The following is a 16,894-nucleotide window of genomic DNA, read 5'->3' as shown; positions in this document are numbered from 1 at the left end:
TATATATACAGAGAGGGAGACTTGCATTTAAGAATAAAAACTACAGCGCCAGTGTGCACATGCAAGTAGCCTTTAGTTGAAAATTGAGAAGATCCCACGGCATGTGTCATATCAGCATTCATTCTCTTGCCTTGCATGCACGCAGTAGAATTTTCTATAGCTTATACAATAAATTCCTTGCAGGGGACTAATGTCCACACCCTACCGGATAACACTATCAAGAAGCCATTTATCAGGTTGTTGTGCAAATGATGTATAGCCCCTAATAATTAGTTGATTTTGCACAATATGTCAATTTGCATGTTATGGTAAATAAATATATACTAACACTTAAGTAATAAGGTGAACAATCTAAATTTTACTTTTTACATTTATACTACTCCAACCTTTAATATAACATAAAAAAATATCATTATTTTGACTTTTTTTTAAGTAAAATATATTTTTTTCATGCATAAGTCAAATTTATTTTCACTTTCTTACACCTAAATTCAATTTTTTACGTATATTTCATTTTACTGATGCAAGGAAATATATGATTTACTTTTTAAAAGTTAAAAGAGAGGTATTTATATTACTAGCCACCCTAGCTTGTTGGCTGAGCATTTTGTCTTTCAACCAAGAGGTCGGGTTTCTCGGTTGAAGTTCATGCTTATTTGATGTGCATACGTTTGCGATTCAATTCGCTCAAATTTCTCAAAAAAAAAATCGTTTTTTTTATGTGATATGAAATATTTGAGTGGTGTGAATATAAAACTCAAAGTTTAACTTTTAGATATGAAAATGGATAAGAATTGATTGGTATATATATAAAAATCTCTTTTTTAAATGCTTTGAACACGTGTTCACCTACTATACATTCAATAATGTGTCTTCTATTGCATCCTGTCACACATTCATTGTATTGCCCTTATATTCACATACTAATATTAGTGCATCATAAGTTGAGCTAAGGATATATCTCATCAACCCCTCTAATTAACGACAAATTATTACATGTGGCTGATCGTACTTCCGAAAGACGATTCAGACGAAGCACGCTGCCGTAGATCGCACGACAACCCATCTGGACAGTTGTCTGCTAATCATTTCTCCTAATTAACACCCTCAATCAATAAAACTAAATTTCATGCACTAAATATATTATTTTATTTATCTTACATAAAAAAATAGTTTACATCATACAACTTATAAAAATAAAATTGTATCTCATCATGGAGCACTACATATTAAATAAATTATTATAAATAAAATACTATAAATCATATTAAAAACGTGAGATTATTATTCCTAAATGAAATTAACATATAAATTAAAATAAAATAAAATAAAATTTTATATAAAAATCTCCTTTGCAAGCACATACATCTAGCCGCCTTTATTCTAACATGTAATAAAAAAAATATATCTACTTCCAGTCCTCTCTATACACATCATCATTCCAGTCTTAACACGCAATAGAATCATAGCCCTTGAAATTATTCATGAAACTTCTACAATAAATTCATCACAAGTGACTAATAACCTAACCCCCATAAATAACATTATCAACAATAATGCCCACCACACACTCTAATGAATTGATGGGCAAATGCCATATGGCCCCTAATAATTTATTTTACTACAATCAACCAACTTGCATGTCATATTTTCTCACCTATAAATACATCTCATCCCAAGGAGAACAAATCGTGCGAAGACAGCAGAAAAGAGAGTGATCATATTGATGGCATTGAGGTGGTTTCTCCAGGCGACGGGCACGATGATCGTCGAAAAATCAACTGATAATGACGTTAAGACAGCATCAATGATGGACGGAAGAAAACTGTTCAAAGTAAGGAGTTTTGGGAGCGAGGGATTTAGGGTTCCGTTGCACTATCCGAGGTATAAGAAGGAGGATTATGAGAATATGGATGAGTGGAAGTTAGATATGTTGCTGAAAGAGTATGGTTTGGAAGTCGAGGGGACTTTGGATGAGAAGAAATCGTTCGCCATGGGAACATTTTTGTGGCCTGATCAATTTTAAGATATTTTTTTGTGTGTTGTTGATGTATCTTAGCTAATGGTTTCCATGCATTAGTTATGTATGATAGATTAGTCATAAGCATGAGTTTGGTAAGAAGTATTATCTTTTTGTTAATGTTGCATGTACATGGAGCAAGCACAAGTAAGATTGTCTAATTAGTATTTGCTATGATGGAGATAGCAATGACAATAAAGATAATATATGTTGATAATTGCAGGAGTATTGTTATTTTAATTTTAAATGATTGGTTTTATTTTTTTATCAAATCTTTGTCATTACTTAAATCTTCTACCATCATATCTTAAGAAGTATAAATCATGTTATTTTCTCTTTTTTGAATAATCTAATTAAGTTATATGAAACATATTTTATTTCTATTTATTTTTTATTGAGGTTTAGTTTCGATGTAGAAGTTTTCACCTTGAATGATTTTTGGGTAATTATACATACATGACACTCAATTCTGATGTATTTACATATCTAATATCTAAAGATTTATATTTACATGCATGCCACTCAAATCTTCATTATCATATAAAAAATATCATAATCACTCTTTTTCAAAAATGAAATATTACGCACACACACACACATATACATATACATAAATTTAGGACAACTAAGATATTTTTGGAGCAGTTGCAGCTTATTAATAAAATTGTTGTGAAGCTGTTGAATAATAATCTGATGCTCAAAAAACAGCGGTGGTTATTATAAAAAATATGTATTTTTTAAAAGTCAGACTGCACCTAAAAAGCTGGCACCGTAGCTATCCAAGAGTGATGATAAAATGCAGGTTTCAGCGGCAGCTTTTTGAAAAAACTATTAAACTGCAGTTTATCCAAACAGATAAAACTACAATGTGGTATCACACCGCCACCTCAAAAGGACCCTCAGTTACAAGTACAAATATTAAATTTAAGCTGTTATATGTATATGGCAATGCATAAGAATTGTGTGGTTTGTATTTAAATTTCCCATGATTTTTTAATCTTGGAGGTCGCCCCTCGTTGCCATTAATGCCTTAAGCCATATGGAGATTTAATTTCACCACTTGAAAAGTCATATTTGCCCTCAAATTTTAAAACATTGGACTTGAGACTAATATGCATGAATAAGGTAAATTCATAAAACAAATTGTTTGCTTTATGGTGACACTATAAAATGCAATGTTACTAAGGATTTCTTTCTCCTTACAATCCACATAACTTCTCTTCATTTAAATTATGATTGGAAAGGAATAACATAAATTTTCTCTAGTATTGTCTCTCTTTGACATATCAAAAGGAACAAAATTCGCACTACGAAGTGAGATTTGAGGAGAAAATTTTTCCTTATCATTTGTACTTTTCACTCTTATAATTTCAAGTATGATGTTTTAATTTTTGGGTGGCTCTATTTTATAGCTTAATGCCTCTCGGGGGTTCTTCTTCTGTATCATTGTAGTTCTCGTTGGTTGTGATTCTCAAAAATTACAGTTGTGATCTTTTTGAAAGTTTTCTTTGGTTCGCTTCATCTTGGCTTATAGATACTACTACACCTTATCTGTGCATAGAATATTTTTTGTTTAGGATACATTATATATGGCTACACAAATATTTAAGATAGGAGTTTTATTTTCGTCTCTTTTTTTTTAAACGACTCTGTGTTTCATAATTTTGTACTGTTCTCTCATCCTCGGGTGGTTTATGCTTTGAAACATTATGCTGGAATCATTAAACACGATCTCTTTTCGATATATTTTGGCGGGCTATTTCAATGAGGACTCAACAAATTATCCAACCTATAGTCATTCATAATGTCTTGGGATCCTATTTTGCAACTTCCATTACTGTCGCTTTGCCGATTATTATAATTTTTTTATATTTGAAAATATTGATTTGACTTTTAATTTTATTGTTGTCGGTGCTTGACATTCCATTTTCTATATGACTTGGAGATTTATTTAGTTCAATTCCATTTTTCTTTGGATTCCGTTTTATTAGAAGGTTTTATTACTCACTCTTGTTCATAAATTCTAAACCCTAAATGATACCCCATTTATAAAATGAGCTATTTACACACGTATTTTCATTCATAGGTAAAATTAGGGGCAAAACCAACATCTTTTTTAAAATGGCAAATTATTCCCCTAGACCCAATATGGGAGGAGCTATGGTAACTAACGAATAACACAAAAATATTTCAGGAGAGATAAAATCGATATTTCATGAGAGACAAAAAGTCAAATTGCCTACCCATATAAGTAAAAATCTGAATTGGGGGTAAGGGGGTAGGGGGGTTGCAATTGATCCCTGGGCTCTTTTTAGATCCACCCCTAGGTAAGATGACATGTATGACATGTATGGTAAATACATAGGAATTGAGTGGTATGTGTGTAAATCTTAAAAAAAAAAGATTTATATACATACCACTCAAGTCCTATGTATCTACATATGGAACACATAAACTTTAATTTGTTTGCACATTCCATCTACCTTGTGCACGGAAAACACTTGTCACATTTTAAAAATTAAAATGCTGGTTTTTATGGTGTGATATGAAAGCTTTAGATGATACCAATAATAACAGTAAAATTTAAATGTTCAATATGTAAATACATATGAAAAGGGTGCAATGCATGCAAATGCACCGCCCATTAAAAAAAAATAAAATAAAATAAAAAACCGTAAAACGCATTACAGGTCTGAGTTACGACTGACTCAAATTTTCCGAGTCACTCCGCCGGGATATAGCTCATCGTCGTCTTCCTCCGACCAGTTCGGGAAGCGTATCCACGCTGTTTCCGCGAGGTTGTTTTGAAGGTCACGAGAAGAAAGAGCTAGGGTTCGTCCATTTCGTCAACACTTTTCTCCGATTTATCTTCGCCGTTACGGTTTTCTTTCATTTCCTTCTCTTTTTTTTTTCCTGATTTTTCATGGGTCCGATCTCTTTCTTTTTCATATATTATCTTAGATCTGTTTGTTTCATTATTACTTTTTAATCAATTTTGGTAGATTCGTCGAGTTGGATTCTCTGCTTTGATTGATCTGCGGAAAAAAAAAATGGCGGGAGGGTTTAGGGTGCTGCATCTGGTGAGGCCGTTCCTGGCGATCTTGCCGGAGGTGGAGAGTGCAGATCGGAGGATACCTTTCAGGGAGAAGGTCATCTACACGGTGATATCTCTTTTCATCTTTCTGGTCTGTAGTCAGCTTCCTCTATATGGCATCCACTCAACCACTGGTGCCGATCCGTTTTATTGGATGCGTGTCATTCTCGCGTCCAACAGAGGAACTGTTATGGAGTTGGGGATTACTCCCATTGTGACATCTGGACTAGTTATGCAACTGTTGGCTGGATCCAAGATCATCGAAGTCGATAATAGCGTTAGAGAAGATCGGGCGTTGTTGTAAGTGATTGCTGCTTTGCATGAGGCCCCAGTTTTTGATGTATTGATATTTTAATTAAAGTTCGTTATAATTTCTGCTGTGTTGGTAAATTAGTGTAAGCTTTTGACAATTGTATGTTGGCAACCTTTTGAGATTAGATGTAATCATATTCGCATGCACAAAACCTTGGTAGAGTGGTGCCTTTTCACCCATCATAATGGAAAATATTATCCATCCGCAATATTTGGGTAATTGACATACAAGGAGCTCACGAATTCCTGAAACATAGGTGTTGCTGATCTCTCACACATGTTGTGGCATTTCCATCCACTTATAGTATAAGTATGGTCCTCTTCATGCTCAGAACAAGCTTGCCCGATGCTTGTATGATCTGGCTGAAAGATAATCAGATAACATAGGTTATTTTCGATAAGATCATAGTGTATCTACTTTGATTTATTCAGTAATCAACAATGTAATAAGTGACAGAAATAATAATTGCCAAACATTTGTCTCAGAAGAAATCCACTTAGTCATCTAAGTTTGATTCTATACATAAATTTTATATCTTTTAATGTAATTTTTTCACTTAAAAAAAACCTCAGCAAATCATATGGATATAACCCACAAATCAAGATGGTTAAATCCTTGAAAGATTATGACTCTTTAGAAAAATATTCCAGACTTAAAAATTTGGGCAGATTTGACTCGAATCCTGATCTTTCCTAGCTTTTTGCTTCTAACACTTTCTTCCTTCTAGATAGATACCATAAGACATCTAAAATTAAATGGTCTCTACAAGCAGCTAAACCCATTTAAAAATTGCTCAAACGGATTAGTTGGTTTTATTTCCTCAAAATATCTGACAACCCATAATGAAGATGTATCATCATCAATGCTTGTGCTTTCAATGACTAAGTTTCATTGTCCAGTTCAGAAATATTGATAAATGATTGGATAGCAACTCAAGCAGAAGGATACTTAGATATTTGAAACTTCGGTATTATTTAAGCTAACATTGATTCTCGACTTTAAAGGAACCTAGTGGCTGATGTCTTATTTGAAAAATCTTCAAGCATGGATGTCTAAGTTTTGTCCATCCCAGTTTTTACTGTCATTAAACAATACAAGCCATTTTCATTGTTTGCAAAACTGGGAAAACAAAGGGATTTATTTAAAAATATTTAAAACATACATTTATTTTGAAAACAAAGGGATCCTTGATTAATATGCACTAGGAGAATCTTGAAGAAGGTTTAATAACCGATCCTGGACAAAGTTTTGCATGTAGTGTCCAAGGGTGTCATTTGTTTTGTTTAAAAAGTTTGTAGTTTGGACTTCTTTTTCATACTTGACCTCTTTGCAAGTGTATTTTGTCATATGCAAAATAGTAAAGTGTAGCATCGGAACACTGGGGAATGGTGTGGCAGCATGCATGTGTTTGTGCTTCATAACATTAAAAAGTTTGTAGTTTGGACTTCGTTTTCATACTTAACCTCTTTGCAAGTGTATTTTGTCATATGCAAAATAGTAAAGTGTAGCATCGGAACACTGGGGAATGGTGTGGCAGCATGCATGTGTTTGTGCTTCATAACATTTACAATTTAAACCTGTATCACACCGTTCTCTACTTAGCAATTGGTATATGGCATTATGTGCATCAGTGAATTTCATTGTTTGGAATGCATAATGCATTTTTTTCATGATTTTCCTTAGTGTATACTTTATAAATGCACAAATAAACTTCCACTATGACTTTGGTTTGGTTCTTTAGATTATGAACTTATAGCTAAGCCATTGTCAGGAATGGAGCACAGAAGTTACTTGGCATTCTAATTGCAATAGGAGAGGCAGTGGCTTATGTTCTTTCTGGGATGTATGGCAGTGTCAGCCAACTTGGTTCTGGTAATGCTATACTGATAATCCTTCAGCTTTGCTTTGCCGGTATCATTGTCATTTGTTTAGATGAACTGCTCCAAAAGGGTTATGGTCTTGGATCTGGCATTTCGCTTTTCATAGCCACCAACATATGGTGTGTTTCATTCTTTCTTTCTTTTTATCTCAAGTCTTATTTGTCCAACAAATTCTTTTGTATTAAACATGAAATTTCAAATATATTTGCAGTGAAAATATCATCTGGAAGGCATTTAGTCCCACCACCATTAACACTGGAAGGGGTGCTGAATTTGAGGGTGCAGTTATCGCATTGTTCCATTTACTAATTACTCGAACGGACAAGGTCCGTGCACTACGGGAAGCTTTTTACCGGCAAAATCTCCCAAATGTGACCAATCTACTTGCTACTGTTTTGGTCTTTCTCATTGTCATATATTTCCAAGGATTTCGAGTGGTTCTTCCAGTTAGGTCGAAGAATGCTCGTGGACAGCAGGGTTCTTATCCTATCAAGCTATTTTACACCTCCAACATGCCTATTATCTTACAGTCTGCGCTTGTATCCAACTTATATTTCATATCTCAGGTAAGCAGCCTTATTATTTTCTATGTTTTTCTGGTAAGCCTAAATTTACAAATATCTCATCTCTTTTGTATTTGTGGCAGTTGCTTTATAGGAGGTACAGTGGAAATTTCCTTGTAAATCTGCTGGGTACATGGAAGGAATCCGAATATTCTGGTCAATCTGTACCTGTTGGTGGGATAGCTTATTATATTACAGCTCCATCGAGGTGATCATATTCAGATTTTTTGTTTTCTGTCTCAATTCTCTTACTTGTTTTAGGCCTTGTATTCATGATTTTCCATATTATCATATTGTAGTCTACTTTTTTTTTATGTACTTTTAAGTGGTTATATTTTTCAAGGCATTTACGTAGCCTTCTTGTTCTAATTCTGTGATGCAGTCTGGCAGATATGGCTGCAAATCCATTCCATGCTCTTTTTTACATAGTTTTTATGCTCTCTGCATGTGCACTTTTCTCAAAGACTTGGATCGAGGTATCCGGGTCATCTGCAAGAGATGTAGCTAAGCAGCTCAAGGTATGTTTGCAGCTTTTTTTTTTTTATCTGCAACTTGTCCTTATATATTTGTAAAAAATGATTCCGGCTGGTAACTAGCCATTGTAATGTTTTCTGTCTTCAGAAGTTCCCTAATTGCTCTCTTTTGTAATCCTTGGTTAGTATTTGATCAATAAATTGCCGGGCGTGGCCCTAACTTTTTTCAATACAAGCTATAGCCATGCTTGGATTCATTTTGTCCACGTTTAATGAAATAAAATCGTTGATATAGTTTTTTTTTTCATTTTTTTACTTTTGTTGTGTTTTATTTTCTCCATGATGGGGTAAGCAGATTGTGGGCATTGCTTCACCTAAATTCAAAACTAAATTGCAAACATCATTCTGGAGTGTATTAATCATTCTGGAAACACTACAGAATGTGAATCATTTATTGATTTTGAATTTAGTTTTACAAAGAGAGAATTTTGTAAAGCTTAATTATATGTACGCTTCTCTAGGTGTATTTAATTTTACTTCAAACTTATTTTGAGTCTGTCTAGCTCTCTCAGAGAATGTAATTGGGAGATTAACATAGGTTGAATTCCATGCAGGTGTTTTTAAATTTATGGACTTGAGTATATTTTAGGAAATTTGCCTGCATTTCAAGATAATTACGTGTGTTCTGAAGTAATATTCAAGCTGTGTGCCTCATGAAGCATGTACAAGACCTTATTTGTTTCGAATTCGTGCAATGCTTCATTTGACTCTTTCAATAAAACACGTTTTGTTGGGTGTATTTACTTTTACTTTAAACTTATTTTGAATCTGCGAAGCGCTCTCAGAGAATGTAATTGGGAGATTAACATAGGTTGAATCCCAGGCAGGTGTTTTTAAATTTATGACTTGAGTATATTTTAGGAAATTTGCCTGAATTTCAAGATAATTACATGTGTTCTGAAGTAATATTCAAGCTGTGTGCCTCATGAAGCATGTACAAGACCTTCTTTGTTTAAAGATTCTAATGCGTGCAAAGCTTCATTTTGACTCTTTCAATAAAACACGTTTTGTCAGTTTATACATATGAGTTGCGGATTTGATGGCATTTATGACATTCTAAATTATCATTGACATATATTCGTTTCTATTCAGTCCATGTGTTTTTAAATTTATGAACTTTTTATTGGATTTATTCATGCTTGTTGCATCTACTTTCAGGCGAACTACAAATTGTCTGCAAGTTTTATTTAATTCATGTATTTACTTGTTTGCGAGCTATTGCGTTCTTTGCATGTTCACTGTGTATTCTATATAAGACTAATTTTTGTTCAATTTGGATCATTATATCTTATAACATAGTATAAATGCTTATTGAAAGGCGATCTTTATACTCGCTGGCAATTCATTAAATCTTATCGGGAGTGTTGGGCTACTCACCCCGCCAAAAAAAATTGTGTATAGTCAATGTCATTAGACACCACAACCTAAATTTTAGAACTCACTATATTAAGAAAGGTATGTATGGGGTATTTGCATAAAAAAAGTATGTTAGCACGGAGTTTTTTTGTTTGTGCTAAGAAAAGGGCGCACGAGTAATTATTTTTGTATCTCATCATTTTTGTCATTTTTACATTTTATTTATTCTGATTTTAAACAATTTGCTCAGGTGCTCCATTTTAAATTTTGGTATTCTCCTGTTATCATCCCCAATATGAGGGCTACATTCGGAGTTTGGATCTGTTCATTGCACTTAGCAAGGCGTGCATGATCAATATCGTGAGACACTGGTTCAAATTTTTAAAACTCATCATGCCAAGAAAAGCTCATATGATACTTGCAAGAAAAATTTGCATTCCATAATTTGTACCATCATGCCTAAGAAAAATGAACACACTGCTCACTTGCTTTGTCCCATGTGTCACATATGAGTTTTCCCTGTCTTGCTAAGAAAAGCATTTACGCGTTGCACTTGTCATGCTAAATGAGCCGCAAACAGGAGTTTTAGGGTTGCATTTTTTATATCTTTGTGCGAAATCGATGATGATGGGGTGACAACAAGATTTGTGAGGGACAACATAATCTTTTCTTATTTTGTTTTTACTAGTTTAAAGAGTGAGTGGAAATGTGGGTTCCTCTATTTGGAAGAAAAGAGGGTGGTTGTTTTGTGCAAAGTGGGGGTTGAGCTAGGAGTTCGGTTGAGGGAACGGATAAGAAAGAAGTGGAATGCTGGCCTTGGGGCCTTGGTCCACTCAAAAGGAAGGTGAGGGCTACGGTGCATGAGACGAGAGGATGTTAGCAGCTAGGGGGTTTTGGTGGGGAAAATGATCTTGTGAGCTTGAAATGGGTTGAAAATCTTGGCTTACGATTGAGAGAGCAGCGAGGAGATAGGAATGGTCTCTAGAGGATTTGCATGCGTGAGGCAAAGATGCAGGCAGAAGTGTTGTAGAGAGAGTTTAGGTAGTCGGAGGCACAGGTTGGGGCTAAGTTAACGAGCTATGGTTGCTCCCAGTTTATAGAGGTGGAAAGGGAGATTGGATGAGTGGCATGTTGAAGCTTGTTGGTAGGAGTGACATGGAGCGTGGTTCTGCTTGTAAGAGGAGACGAGGTTGCCTATTCTGGCATGAGGTGTGAATCTGGGGTTAGCGAACTGGAGCAGAGGTTAGTGAATTGGGCACGGGCTGGAGGGTCACTGCCGGTGGTAGGGTGGTTAGGCAGGGTGGTTGCGTGAGGTTTTGCTGAGGTGAAAAGAGAGAAGTGAAGGCCTCGGGTAGGTAACAAGTGATTGGGCTACGTTGGGGGCGAACATGAAACATATGAGAGGGATGGGATTAAATCTATGGTGTGAGAGGGGAGAGGAAGATGGATCCTTGTGCGTGTATTCTTTGCGGAAGAGAGGGGCAAGGTCGACGGAATGGGATTTTAATATCATCATTATTATATTTAGATGGCAGTAAAGTTGTATGTAGGGGATGGGCGACAACAGTGACAATGGGAGATTGTAGGCAACAAGATTAGAATTGTGGGTTAATAAGAAATTTTAAATTTATTTAATATTTCAATATTAATAAAATTTTATTAAACCTATAATAATTTTAAATTAATAGAGTTATTTTTATGCATCCTAGCCTACCGTGTAGCTTGATTTATCTGTTGCCTTGAGTTGTGTTGTTAGCCTCAAATTTTATGTTGGCTTCTTGTGAGTGAGATCCAAACAATGTGTTCTTCCCGGGTAATTGCAACAGCTTTGGATAAGCTTGTGCAGTCTGTTTGCGATCGGAGATTATTTGAGCAATTTCAGCGACATCTAGGCAATATGAGGCCATATGGTGCATGTCACACCGGCATTTTGTTATTTTTGCTATGATTGGTCATTTTGATCATGGTAAGTCTATTCTTCAGTAATATCGATACTCTGAACGAATGTATGCAGTCCATTTTGTGTGCGAACATTGTTCAGGTAGTTTTAACTAGATTATAATTACTTTAGACTCGATCCATGCATTGTTACATCTATGCATCACTACATTTGTTCTCCATTGCCTGCATTGAGTGGCCTCTATTGGACAATTTCGGGCCTTTGAACAAATTGGTGAAGTTCATTTTACTAACGGGTAATGTTTCAAGTATTTGGGCGTGACCAAAGGATTTTAACCTTGATTTGCATGACATCACATTCATCATTTGTCGCACTTGCCATGTCTGATCGATCAACTTATGGAAAATATATTAATGTCAACAAAACTCAAGATTGCTGTTGTAAGTTTTGATTCATATATAGGGATCACTTTTTCTCCACCTTCATAGTTTTTTCATAATCATTTGTTGTAGAGAAAATGAAATTTACTAGTCCATGATGAATTTTTGGGAGCATACTTAAACTCTACGAAAAAAAAGGGTGTAAGAATGGTAGCAGATATGGAATTGACTGATGAATTTTTTGAAACGAAAATAGATAGTCATATTGGTAAAGACATTAGAAGTATGATTAGTGCTTCTGCTCGTTATGTTTGATTGTAGGGTGGTTCGAAAAAACTCAAGGTTACTTTATTTCTTTTTATATTTACACTGCCAAAATCTTTCATATCACATAAAAATTCCACTATTTTAAATTTTAAAAATGAAACACGCATTTTCATGTATAGGTACAAAGACATATATAGAGAGAGATAAATACCTTATACGAGATCTGATTTTTCATGTCAAATTTAAATTTTCTTTTTTTTTAAAATTGCAGGAACAGCAAATGGTGATGCCAGGCCATCGGGAATCCAATCTACAGAAGGAGCTGAACCGTTATATTCCAACAGCTGCCGCTTTTGGCGGAATGTGCATTGGTGCTCTCACCGTGGTAGCTGATTTCATGGGAGCAATCGGTTCCGGGACTGGAATTCTTCTTGCCGTCACTATCATATATCAATATTTTGAGACTTTTGAGAAGGAGAGAGCAACCGAACTTGGTTTCTTTGGCTTATAAATAGAAGGATTTTTAGCGTTGCTAATTACTTATTTCCGTATCCCTGTCTAGGAATATAAGTTACAGTGCAGTCTCATTGCATCGCATTTTTCAATCAGTTTCTCTGTTTAGCGTTTCAGTAAGCAAATTGGGATAATAATATGGACGTGCAGAGAGGTAGGTTTTACCCATGCTGAGATGAGATATCAATTTTGATTTTTGATACTATTTCTCTTTAGTTTTTGATTAACAACTGCTTGCTTGCTTATTTTGTCCATCTTCTAGTTCGTGCTTATTGGGAAATGTTTGTTGATTTGATATTGAATTCAGTGTTCGGTAGGATACATGCATGTTTGCCTTTATTTGCAAGCACCAATCTTTTATATGTTATTTGATAATTAGGCTTTTTTATTGGTATTTGTGTTCTTTGATGTGTGTATGTGTGTGTGTGTATGCTTGTATGATTGTTCGTGCAAGGTCATTTTAGTTTGAGTCTTTAAAAGTATCAAATCAATTCATTTTATTTAAATTGGTGCTGAAATCTATAATTTATTTGATACTTTTATAGACTCTTCAAAGTAAAATGGCCCTCTCTCTCTTGATTTGAAAGTCTTGGGTATAAATGTAAAAATCAAAGTTATGTATGTTAATGTCTAATTTATTTTTAAAATTAAGAGAAGTAATTTAGCAAACAGTTTTTATAACAAAAATATTTTTAAATAATTAAAAAAAAAAACATAGTGATGTTGGTGGGTTGCTATGCTTTTTGTTGGTCCAGTTCTTTGAGTAATCTCTCTTCTAAGTTGCATAGGATCACAAATATCACAAACGAAATTGGGATTCATGAAGGTCTGACCAAAAATTGACTTACCCGAATCTGACTTGTCTTCAACCCGCAGACCTGACTAGGCCCATATAATTCATTTAACATAAAAAATAACCATTATTTGGGCTGAATCGATTTTGGGTCAATTTTGAGTTGAAAGGTTGATTTTAAGTTAATTTAGGATCATGAGGTCAACTCAAATCTAAAGAAAATTAAATGGGTTTGTATCTTTAACTTGAATCTGATAAAAAAAAATAATCATTTGGGTCAATCCAAATTCAAATTTCTTATTCAAACTTGGGATGAATTGGGTCAATTTTTAACTCCCCTTGAATTACTCCCTAACCGGAGAACATGTAAATCCAACAGTGGAATCAATTGATTGCAGTTTTTAAATAAGGAGGAAGAATGTATTAAAGCAAATTAATTAATTATTATGCTTTGTTCATGATTAAAAATTATTAATTTCTCTTTCAGCAACTTTTCCTTTAGGATTAATACATAACTAAACTAAAAAGATTAAAATATATTTATAAGCATCAAACAAAGCCAAAGTTTATCATGCAATACAAAAAAGTGGTATTTACATGTATCACATCTTAAAATTTCTATTTACATATGAAGCACCCCGAACCTTTCTAATTCATTAAAAAAAGGAACTCACCACTTCAAAGAAGAATAAGAGAGAACATGAATGGGCAAAGCCATGGCAGAGGTGCTGCAGATGGCCGTTCATTGATGAGAGACATAGATCTTGAAAGTGAGCCGACCTTTCTCTGTTATTTACTGAATTGGAGTCAGGATTGGAGAAGATAAGCTTTGAGGACTGGAGAGGAGTTCGTCGGCACCGGAGAAGAGAAGGAACGGAGCTTAACGGGGTTTCTTCTTTTTTTTTGCATATTAAAAATGTTTTAAGTGCTTTATACGTAAATAGAAACTTTAGGGAGTGGAATTATGTAAATATCTCTGTTTTGGGGCTTTAAACTGTATAAAGACTATTGCCAACCACTATGGCAAGTTGGCAGCTTGATTTTTTCTCATTAATCTGAAACATAAAGCTTCTCATTTACGCAGTGGCAGCACATTCAACTGATACAATAATTATTCAATCACTTAAAGAATAAGCATCCCTCTCATAGGATTTGGTACACCCTTATCATTTTGTTGGCTTAACTATCTGTGAAACCAAACATTGTGAATTTAGCTCGAAGGTAGTTAATTGCTCAAAAATTGATTCTAATTATAGCTCTGATGAAGATCATATCGAAATAAACGAGAGAAGTTATGAGCCAAAATTTTGGATCAAATTTTTTTGAGCAGATTTTGAGCAATAAACCAGTAGGTTCTAATTGGCTCAAAATTTTTTTTATCTATAAAAAATATTTAATGATCAATAAAATCAAATATAACGGACCCAAATAAATCAATTTGGGCCATCTTTCAGATTTTGAGCCAATTTCAAGTTGGAATGGATAAAAAAAACTCAAATTTGAGCCAACTCATTTCGATTTGGAGCTGAAATGAGATCGATCCATCGAGCCGAGTTCGCTCAATATCGCGCATAATAAGCCTCGAGCCGATTTCAATCTAAGCTCAATCCATTCGAGCTAATTTTGGGCCGTTGAGGGCCTATCTCAGTTCAAATTAAGCTCGTTAAAGGATCTAATGAAACCTTTCTTCAACATCAACATCATCATCTTTGCTGGAAGGCCCAAAAAAAAAAAATAATAATAATAAAATAAAATAAAATAAAAGATTGTTAATAGTGTAATTTTGATTTTGGATAAGCCAATGCGAGATTAGCGTCTAATTTAGGTCAGTTTAAGTGACTGAAAAATAATCGGGTCCAGTTCCAATCAGTCAATTTGAAAATAATAGTTTAACTCATTTGATTTTTTTTTTAGTTAAAACTCAGATTTAGCTATAAAAAAGTTGTTTTTACAGGATTATGATGTCTAATTTGGCAGAAGATATTATGTACGGATAATTGACATGTGGGCAACATCCTGGATCTCATCACGCTTTGTGCACAACGGCGTGGTGCGATCCATTCAATCGTTTGAAAGTTCAGACGATAGATGTCATATTTTCTCTTATTGCGAGTTGTCTAATAAGAGAGTTTTATCGGCTTTATTTGTAAAATATTGTAACCTCTATTTAAACACATATGTTGAATGAAAAAGAGAATTTTTGGCTTATTCACTTTCAATTTGGTATCAGCCAATCCTAGCCGTCCGCATCAATCACATCCCGCCGCTCCCTGTCTGCATCGATTGCCACTCCTGATCTTCAGGGCCCACTGCTTGTGCTTCTACATGCGAAGTCCGATGCAGGAGATGCGCCCGCTTTCCATGAGGGAGACGCAGTTGTGTCGAGCGCCACTCGACGCCTTTCAGGTCGCCACCATCCCTTGTCGTCGTCCTCCTACCTGCTGTCCTCCAGGCTGCCACCATCTTTCTAGGACGCCGTTGCCGTTTGTCCAAGCCACTGCCGCAACCTCCTTTCCAGGCCGGCGCCGCCACACCTACTGCAGTCGGGCTGCCACACGAAGAAGATCCCGATATTGATGATGAGATAGATCAAAATTGAGTCTAAAGGAGGAAGGGAATTCTTCATGGTTTGTATGACCTAGAAGAGAGTCCAGGTGATCGAAGATGACAGGAGATGGAGATAATGTGGGGAGTAAAGTATTGTATCTTTTGGGAATGATTGATCTCGAGGCCCTGAAGGTCCTTGTAAGGCTCATATAGGGAGCTAGTTCCTTGACAAGACCACAACTTCAATGCAGGCTTCAACGAAAGTGAAGCTAGATCTCTCTCCCTTGTATCTAAAGCTTGAATGACCGATCACTTATCTGAGCTTGTCACGTTAGATTGAGGCAACTTTAGTAGGGAAGAGCTAGAGAGGTATCTGATCGAGGACAAACCAAAAAGTGATAGTGATGAGAGAGATAAGTGGCAAGCAACTCACACTTTAGTCTACACCTAGTTGCTCCCCTAGTTGCTCAACTCAATGGTTCCGCTAATCACAGTCTCAGTTGATGGCATGCAAATGGTGAGGGACATTTAGGCAAAGTTGAAGAAGATTAGGAAGTGCTACAACTGTGGTGATGTTGGTCATCTGAGCAGTGGCTGCCCTAAGCCATTGAAATAGAGAGAGGCCGGTGGACGTGGATAGAGTGGAGGGCGAGATCATGGTCGTGGGGGTTGCAAATGTGGAATTAGGGGCAATCGGGCAAGTACTACAACTTGGTCTCATTGAAGAGCAAGAAT

The 16,894-nt window shown here is 35.3% G+C and overlaps 1 protein-coding gene across 2 annotated transcripts; it reads left to right on the top strand.

The window, feature by feature from the left end:
- Positions 1-4,702: 4,702 nt before the first annotated feature.
- Positions 4,703-13,071, top strand: LOC110019565 (protein transport protein Sec61 subunit alpha-like). Of its 2 annotated transcripts, none has more exons than XM_020717285.1 (7): positions 4,703-4,852; positions 5,023-5,414; positions 7,199-7,426; positions 7,519-7,873; positions 7,954-8,078; positions 8,253-8,388; positions 12,578-13,071. In XM_020717285.1, the coding sequence occupies exons 2-7, from the start codon at positions 5,071-5,073 to the stop codon at positions 12,815-12,817; spliced, it is 1,428 nt and encodes a 475-aa protein (XP_020572944.1). In that variant the 5' UTR covers positions 4,703-4,852; positions 5,023-5,070; the 3' UTR covers positions 12,818-13,071. The 2 variants fall into 2 exon arrangements, with proteins under 2 accessions (XP_020572944.1, XP_020572945.1); XM_020717286.1 differs by having other exon boundaries at positions 4,703-4,901.
- Positions 13,072-16,894: the final 3,823 nt, after the last annotated feature.

Source organism: Phalaenopsis equestris, unplaced genomic scaffold, assembly GCF_001263595.1.
Source record: "Phalaenopsis equestris unplaced genomic scaffold, ASM126359v1 Scaffold000061, whole genome shotgun sequence".
Taxonomy (NCBI): domain Eukaryota; kingdom Viridiplantae; phylum Streptophyta; class Magnoliopsida; order Asparagales; family Orchidaceae; genus Phalaenopsis; species Phalaenopsis equestris.
Note: the sequence above shows the minus strand (reverse complement) of the source record. Positions and strands in the feature narration are given on the sequence as shown.

Bases quoted from the DNA above. Each gene is read 5' to 3' on its own strand.
- LOC110019565 (XM_020717285.1), top strand. From the start codon at position 5,071: ATGGCGGGAGGGTTTAGGGTGCTGCATCTGGTGAGGCCGTTCCTGGCG. The intron at 5,415-7,198 runs GTAAGTGATTGC...AGCCATTGTCAG, and splicing joins AGAGAAGATCGGGCGTTGTT to GAATGGAGCACAGAAGTTAC. The intron at 7,427-7,518 runs GTGTGTTTCATT...ATATATTTGCAG, and splicing joins TTCATAGCCACCAACATATG to TGAAAATATCATCTGGAAGG.